This window comes from Phoca vitulina, unplaced genomic scaffold (genome assembly GCF_004348235.1).
Source record: "Phoca vitulina isolate PV1807 unplaced genomic scaffold, GSC_HSeal_1.0 scaffold58, whole genome shotgun sequence".
NCBI lineage: Eukaryota > Metazoa > Chordata > Mammalia > Carnivora > Phocidae > Phoca > Phoca vitulina.
In genome coordinates, this window is record NW_022589761.1 from 8826386 (window position 1) to 8834539 (window position 8154).

The 8154-nt window shown below is 51.6% G+C and overlaps 1 protein-coding gene across 1 annotated transcript; it reads right to left on the reverse strand.

The window, feature by feature from the left end:
• Nucleotides 1-213: 213 nt before the first annotated feature.
• FBXO27 (F-box protein 27) lies at nt 214-7111 on the reverse strand. The gene is made up of 6 exons (XM_032390490.1): nt 6806-7111; nt 6209-6605; nt 5947-6058; nt 5768-5863; nt 1673-1808; nt 214-1079 (listed from the first exon to the last, which is right to left on the reverse strand). The coding sequence occupies exons 2-6, from the start codon at nt 6558-6560 to the stop codon at nt 936-938; spliced, it is 840 nt and encodes a 279-aa protein (XP_032246381.1). The 5' UTR covers nt 6561-6605; nt 6806-7111; the 3' UTR covers nt 214-935.
• Nucleotides 7112-8154: the final 1043 nt, after the last annotated feature.

Sequence of the window (8154 nt, forward strand, 5' to 3'; positions counted from 1 at the left end):
TCTCTCTCCCTGTCAATTAAATAAATAAATAAAATCTTTAAGAAAATAAAATAAAATAAAATCTTAAAAAAAAAAAAAAAAGATGACCTAGAACATTTCACTGACCCACCAGCCGTGAGTTAGCCATGACCCTGGACTGGCATGAGGACAGCCTGATCCTGGCTCCCATCTAGAAAGTCACAAGTGTGGTGTCACCCTGATGCTGTACCCAGACCCACTGTCCCTTCTATTGGGAGTTTTCTTCTGTAGTTTCCTCTCCCCCACTGGGACAATTTGTTGCTTTCAAACCAAGTAGTAACCAAGACAGTAAAGTTATATTTCCTACTTCAAAGATCTGAGGCACTTTTGGCAAAATAATAAATTTATTACATATGATCGGCAGATAGTTGTCGCTGATATATTATTCTCTCGATGTTTGTGCAAAATTTCAAAATAAAAAATAATTTTATACATCATACAATCACAGGGGTCCTTGAGGGTCTCCACACATTTTTTGAGCTGGCTGACTTTCAGCTGTGAGACCTGGTTCCCAGCCTTGAAGCTGCAGGGGGTTAAGTTTGCCACCCAAGGTGGCTGGAATTTTCCCAGCTATAAGGACGAGGTTCTACTTCAGAGATGAGCGGCCTTCTCTAAAGGGACCGATAAAGCCCCCTGAAAGCAGAAAGGAGAGGAGACAGGCCAGATGGGACTGGGGCTGAATCAGAGGGCCTCCGGAGGGAGGACTGCCCTATAACAGCAGTAGGTAACTTTGAAGTAAGAACTTTCTTCTAGTAGTTTCTAGAACCTGAAGAGGGGACCTGGCAGAACCCTCGAAGGGATCCTGGAGTACCCAGGATGCCAGGGAGGTACGTGCCCTTGGTTAATGAGAAGTCCTGGCCAGTGGTCCCCAGTCCTAGAAGGCACCGGTCAGGTTGTTGCGCAAGGACAGCCCTCGACTAAGACAACCGGGCCCGCACGACCACACTGGAATTTGTCACACGGGCTCCATAGTGACCAGCCCAGAACTGCGTGTCCTGGCCCCAGTGTTCGAAAGACACAAAGCGGACGCCCATCTTGATGTTGGAGAACACGTGGGTGACCTGTAGGTAGAGAAGAGATCAGGCAGGTTGCACCCAAGCCTTCTTCTCAAAAGCTGAGCCTGGGGCCTTCTGGCTCAGCGGAATCGCACGGTTCCTCATCCTAATTCCTGTCTCCTTGAGTCTGGGTGGGTGGGTTTTGTTCGTAACCAGGAGCATGGCGGAAGTAATGCTGAGTGACTTCCGCCAAGTGACTTCCAAAGCTAAGTCAGGAAAGGCAATGTAGCTTCTTTTGGTTTCTCTAGAACCTTCCTGGTGGAATCCTGAGCCACTAGTAAGTTGAGTCTGGCTGCCCTGAGGTGGCCATGATTTGAGGAAGTTCAAACCAGCCCTCGCAGAGAGATGCCACACTGAAGCTCTGGGACTAAATGAAGCCACCAGCTGCTATATGCACACGTACACAAATGTACACACGCACACGCACACACACACCCCACCCAGCTCTTCAGCTCCAGCCATTGTCTGAAAGCAACTGCCCAAGAGACAGGAACCAGAAGCATCCCCAGCAGAGCCCTCCTTATAGAAACCACAAGAGGTAATAGATAACGTTCCCAGGCCCCACCACCCCTCTCCCCGCGTCCCTGCCAGAGACTCACCTGAAAGCAGACATTGTTGTTCCACTGTTGGATGGGAACGGGCATAGCAGAGAACTTATCCAGGACAGTCTGGTTGGCATCTAGAAGTTGGACAAGGAGTCGGTACATACAGCCACTGTCGTGTCGGGCTCCCCACCTGCGGGAGGAGGGAGGCCTTGAAGGCTGGACGTGCCCACCTCATCTCTTTGGGTGTCTGCCTGCCTCCCCCCAGAATGGCCTCCCCGTGTCTGCAAATCCAAAACATAGTCCTCGGCTCCGCACGCCCTGTGTCACCTGGGAGCTTGGCCCCACTGCAGACCCAGTGACTCAGAACCTGTACTAAACGAGGTCCCCAGCTGGTGCGCAAGGACATGCATTCTCGAAGCAGTGACTCAGAGCAGCCACCCTTCAGGGCACCTCCTCCAGTATTATTCAGGTGACAATGGAAATTGCTCAATGTTTAAACGGTGGCAAAAGATGTAATTTCCAATGGGTACATTGACATTTTAAAATACAACTTTCCATATCAGTCATTGAAAAGGACCACGGGAGGAGCACCTGGCTGCCTCAGTCGGTGGAGCATTTGAGTCCCACATGGGTAGAGAGATTACTTAAAAATAAAATCTTTAAAAAATAAAAAAAATAAAAGGACCACGGGAATCTATATTTAGTCACGATGGGATACCCAGCAATATTAAAAACAAAACAAAACACAACAACATCCAATGTCCATCGATGGTAAATGGATAAATTACGGTATATGCACATAATAGAATAGTATACAGCAATGAAAGCAAACTCACTGCGGTTACACACAATTAGGAATCAATTTACGAACATGTAGTTGAAAGAAGCTAGAAACAAAACATATACTGTGGGACTCTCTCTCTCAAGTACAAAAATGGACAGAACTTGGGGCGCCTGGGTGGCTCAGTTGGTTCAGCATCTGCCTTCAGCCCAGGTCATGATCCCAGGGTCCTGGGATCGAGCCCCACATCGGGCTCCTTGTTCAGTGGGGAGCCTGCTTCTCCCTCTCCCTCTGCCTCTCCCCCCTCTCCCTCTGCCTCTCCCCCTGCTTGTGTTCTCGCTCTCTGTCAAATAAATAAATCTTAAAAAAAAAAAATGAACAGAACTTATCTATGGTAACAGAATTCAGGATGGCGGCTACCCTGGATGGGTAATGATGGGAAAGGAGCTGGTAACATGGATGTGTTCACTCTGTGATAATTCAGAATCACATACCTAAAATATGTACACTTTAAATAAATAAAATATGTAAACTTAAAAAATGTACACTTTTGATGCTAGAACTTAAAAGTTTAACTCAAGGGTAACGGGCTGTAAAAATACACAAATAAGTTTCTTCTTTCAGAGACTTCTCATCATTCTACTTCTTAGAATTAGATGTCTGCTCTACTTCTCCCACACAATTCTGTCCTCATGTAATAGTGACATATTCTTATTTTCTTCTGACCGGTCAAAAGACTGCCCCTCCATTCTGCGCTCTGCCAACACATACCAAAATATACATATATGAACAGAAATTAAAATTTTTTTCTGTGACCATAAAGATCTAAGTGTTAACATTTTTCCTTTGGGATTGAATTATTACCCAGCAGTGGTTCCCAGACTTGGCTGCAGATTGGAATCATCTGGAATTTATTTATTTATTTATTTGACAGGAGCGAGATAGCAAGAGCAGGAACACAAGCAGGGGCAGTGGGAGAGGGAGAAGCAGGCTTCCCGGTGAGCAGGGAGCCCGACGCAGGGCTCAATCCCAGGACCCTGGGATCATGACCTGAGCTGAAGGCAGATGCTTAATGACTGAGCCACCCAGGCACCCCTGGAATCATCTGGGATGTTGACAAGATATTGTATAGCAAAGAATTTAGCCTTGTCCGGAGGTATGGTGGGGCTTTGCTCTCAGCTTCTGGGAGGTTCTTTCTGGATCCTTGGAATATTATGGCTGCTGGAAGTATCTTTGTTTGCCTGGGGACCTTGGGTCATACTGGATAGCCTACCAATGGGATTACAGTGGGGGGTGGTCGCATCCACACAGATAGTCTCACCGTGGGGGCTAGCCACTCCAGGAAGACCCAACGATGTGGCTTAGGATATGTCAGGTGTTATCAGTTGACCAGCAGTCCGAGATTAACCACGGGATGAAGCCCCAATAGAAATTCTGGGCAATGAAGCTCAGGTGCACTTCCCCAGTCGGCAATATTCCATGCATATTGTCACATGGCTGCCAGGGCAGGATTGCATCCTGACTCCATGGCAAGAGAGCAACAGAAGCTCTGTGTTTGGTACTTCTGTGTTTCGATGCTGCCCTAGCTCTTCTTCCCTTGGCTCATTTTTGACCTGTTATGTTTTCCTTGTAATAAACTGTAATCATATAATCGTTCAGTGAGTTCTATGAGTCTTCCCAGTGAATTATGGAAGGTGAGGGTGGTTTTGCGAATCCCCCAAACTTACAGCTGGTGTCGACGTGAGGTTGGTCTTGGGGACCGTGCCCGCTAACTTTGCAGTCAGCTCTAAACTTCTCAGATACTGAGACCCAGCTCTCACCCACAAGTACTCTGATTTAACTGGGATGGGGTGTGACCCGGGCATTGGGAGTTTTCAGTGTTCCTGCGTAATGGACAGCAAAATTTGGGAACCACTAATTGTTACGATCAAAGGGCACACCGCTGACCAAAACAACACAAATATGTTACAACAGTTTGATAACTAATGACTAAATTAAAAATAGTTTTATTGTAAAACACATCTCCTAATGAGATGGATTTGCAGAGTGGGGGTAAGTTAGGGTGTCTTTAGTTAAAAGTGAATTTGGGAGTGCCTGAGTGGCTCAGTTGGTTAAGTGTCCGACTCTTGATTTTGGCCAGGACATGATCTCAGGGTTGTGGGATTGAGCCCCACGTCTGGCTCTGTGCTCAGCTGGGAGTCTGCTTGGGGGTCTCTCTCTCCCTCTCCATCTGTCTCTCCTCCCTCCCCCTGCCTCTCTCAAATAAATAAATAAATCTTAAAAAAAAAAAAAGTGAACTTGGGGGCACCTGACTGGCTCAGTCAGTAGAGCATGCAACTCTTAATCTCAGGGTCATGAGTTCAAGCCCCATGTTGGGCATGGAGCCTACTTAAAAACAGAACAAAAAACCGAAGTAAAAGTGAATTTGGTAAGGCTGAAATTTCAAGCAGTCACTTTGCCTAACTCTCTGGTAGTCTTTACATCTGGGGGGCCACACACCATAGTGAGGGGCTTGCTTTTTCTGTAAGACTTGAGGACTCTGAGAAAGGGACTGGACAAGGACAAACCATATGATGTTACCACCAGAGATATGATATGTAGCTGGTGATTTTAGAACCAGGGAACACAGCTGTAGAGGATCTGGAATTGCCTCCTTTGAAATGATCTGGGTCATTGGAAAGTCTTCGTGTACACATACCCTAGTTTCAAGACCATCACTACAGAGCATAAGCTCTACAGAGGAGTCTGAGCCTAATTTCAGGTCTCCCCAATCCCTAGCTGTGCCACCAGAGCAAATCTCCTCCCCTTTCTGAACCTCTCGATTGCTCCCAAAGCTCTGAAAAATCTGAGGTCTTGAAATATACATTCTCAGGGGATCAAGGCTCAGAAAAACAAAAACAAAAAACAAAACCCCAAAAAACACAACTAAAACACTTCACCCTTATAAAGCACTGGCTATGTGCTTGACATGTGACCCTATCTTGTAAAGATGGGGATGCCGAGGCACACTGGGACTTGCCCAAAGCCATAAAGATGCAGAGCCAGGGACCTGGAAAAGTCTGGCTCCAGAATGTCAACTTAGGCAACTATCCTACACTGCGACCTCCTAAGGCAAGGAGCATGTCATTCACAGACAAGACTGAGCTGGGCCAAGTCCTCCTGTAACTGGATCCAATCTGGCATCTTGCAATCCGGCTCCATTTGGGGGTGAGGAGAGGGGCTCAATGGTTAAGTCATTCACCTCCCTGAGCTGCATCTCTTTATCTGTAAGGGATGGTTAGAGGTGGCCTCAATGAAGTCACCCACGCAATGGTCATGGCGCCTGTGGTCAGTGCTGAGCAAAGGGCTGTTTTTGTCATCATACTCACCAGTCAGAGACACAAATCTCAATCTTGCCACTATCTAGCAGCTCTGGCCACAAACCCTCCTCCTCCAGGTCCAACACCTGCTTTTTGCGACACCAGCTAGGAAAAAGGGAGAAAAGTCAATGAGAACGGGCAGGTCTTCCTCACAACGGGCCCGGCCCTTGCGGGGTAGGGACATTCACCTGAAGGAAGACACGAAGCAGGTCTGCGAGGGGGCCCCGGGCACCGTTGACCTGTTTCCTTCCACCACCCAGCCGTCCCCACCGTGCTGCACCATCCATTTCCGGAGGCCCTCTGTTAAATACAAGAGGCTTGCGCCCAAGTTCCTCGCCCGCCCACCCGCGGGCCGCCGCCTCCCACCGGCTCCGATGGAGCCCCGCCCCGGCCCCGCCCCCAGAGCGGCCCCCGCCCCCCGCCCCGCCCTCCGGCCCCGCGCTTCCCCACCCTGGCCGCAGGGGTTGCGGATGAGGTTGCGTCCGATCGGGCGGCGCTCGCAGAAGCGGCCCAGGAGGCTGGGCCTGCCGTCGCGGGCTGGGGGCAGGCAGCTGCGGGCGAGCGGCAGCAGGACGCCGTGGTCCCGGGCCAGGATGAGCAGCCACAGGGCCTGGCAGTCCACCAGGGCGCGCCAGCCCCGGCACACCCGGCGGCAGCACCCCAGCAGGGTGCGCGGGGGCACGTGGCTCAGCACCACCAGGAGCAGCTCCGGTGGCAGTTGGCTCAGGTCCAGCGCCTCCTCGGGCTCGGGCTCCGGCGCGGGGACCCGGGCGGGCCGGCCCCGGGAGGCCGAGGCGCCCATGGTCCCCGCCGACCCCCCGCCAGCCCGCGCCAGGTTCGGCGGTGACTGCGGGAGAGTAAGGTCAAGGAGTCAGGGGCCCGCAGCCTCCGCGGCGCGCGCGCAGCTGCCGCCGGCCCCGCCCCGGCCCCACCACGCCCCGCTCCGGCCCCGGGTCCCAAGCCCCCACCTCCCAGCCCGATCCAGCCCGCCCCGCGCACCCGGCCCTGCGCGCGCCCGCCGGGGCCGGCCCGCCCCCCGAGTCCTACCTTGGATCACAGCCAGGGCCCCTCGCCGGCGGGCTCTCTCCTGTCCCCTTGCGTCCCCTTCCCAGCGTCCATCCTTTTACTCGCCAGCCCCTCCCTTTCTACCAGCCAGCATTTCCCAGCCCCCACCCCAGCCTCCCTCTGGCCGGCCGGTCTCTGCGCTCTCTTCCCTCTGGCGGCCCAGCGGCCCCAGCCCGGCCCCCAGGCAGCCCCTTCCCGCACCATCCGTACTCGCCAGACCCCCTCCTTCCCGGGTATTCCCACGGTGGCGGGTGTGGGGAGGACTATCGAACCGGACCTGACGCCGCAGACGAGGCAGGGGCGGGGCCGCCGGGATCCGGGGTCTGTCCGCACCCGCCCGCCTCTGGGAGTGCGGGTAACTCCGCCGCAGGACGCCTGGCGAGGAGCAACTGCAGTTATTTTGGTCAGGCGTCCGGGCGGGAGGCCTCCCACCCGTTCACTCCTTTAAAAATCCCCATCGCCTTTACGGTGGGGCAACGTTATCTCCATTTCGCGGGAGAAAACAGGTGGGGTAGGCGCCAAAGGCGTATCTATTTGACTCCAAAAATGAGTGCTCTAACCAGAAATAACACCGGCCACCGTTTACAGAGCGTCTTCCTACCAGTCAGGGTGGCGACCCCCTGAGGTGGGTACCGCTATGTGCCCCCTTCACAGGTGAGAAAACCGAGGCCGGCAGAGGCCAAGTGACTTGCCCAGGGTCGCCAAGCTAGTAGATGACAGAGCTTCGATTTGAACCCAGCCAGGCTGGCTCTAGAATCCCTGCTTTTAACCTCTATACTAACTCTACCCAGTAAAAACAAAATGTAAGCCACACATGTAATTATAAGTATCAGCAAATAAAACCAGACATGGATCCTTGTCCATGTGGAACTGAGATGATGAACAGAAGACATAATAAGCAAATTATAGAGTGTTGGGCAAGTAATTAAAAATAAAAATCTCCTGCCAACCTTGGAAAACCTCTCCGTAAACAGGAAAGAATGAAGCCGTTTTATTATTAAAGCATTAAACCAGACGACAATGCACATGGGCCGTGATGAACAAGAGACATGACATGTAAATTACATAGTGCGTTAGAAGCTAATTAATGCTATGGAGGAATAGACTAGGAAGGGGAATAGGGCACAAGCAGTCTGGGTGGGAGACCTTAATTCTGAAAGATAGATTGACTATTACCCTGGCCTATTGCTTTTCAACACATACGTTTTCAATGAACTTTTGACGTTTTCAAACCTGTCCAAAAGTGGAACAGTGTAAGGAGCACCCAGGTCCACGATTACCTCCTGGCCAGTCGGGTTTCATCCCCACTCCCACCCACTTGCTCCCTGCTG

Coding starts and splice junctions, on each gene's coding strand:
- FBXO27 (XM_032390490.1), bottom strand. CDS start 6,560: ATGGGCGCCTCGGCCTCCCGGGGCCGGCCCGCCCGGGTCCCCGCGCCG. Junction 6,059..6,208: donor CCGCAACCCCTGCGGCCAGG/GTGGGGAAGCGC, acceptor TGTATTTAACAG/AGGGCCTCCGGAAATGGATG. Junction 1,809..5,767: donor GAGATTTGTGTCTCTGACTG/GTGAGTATGATG, acceptor CTCCTCCCGCAG/GTGGGGAGCCCGACACGACA.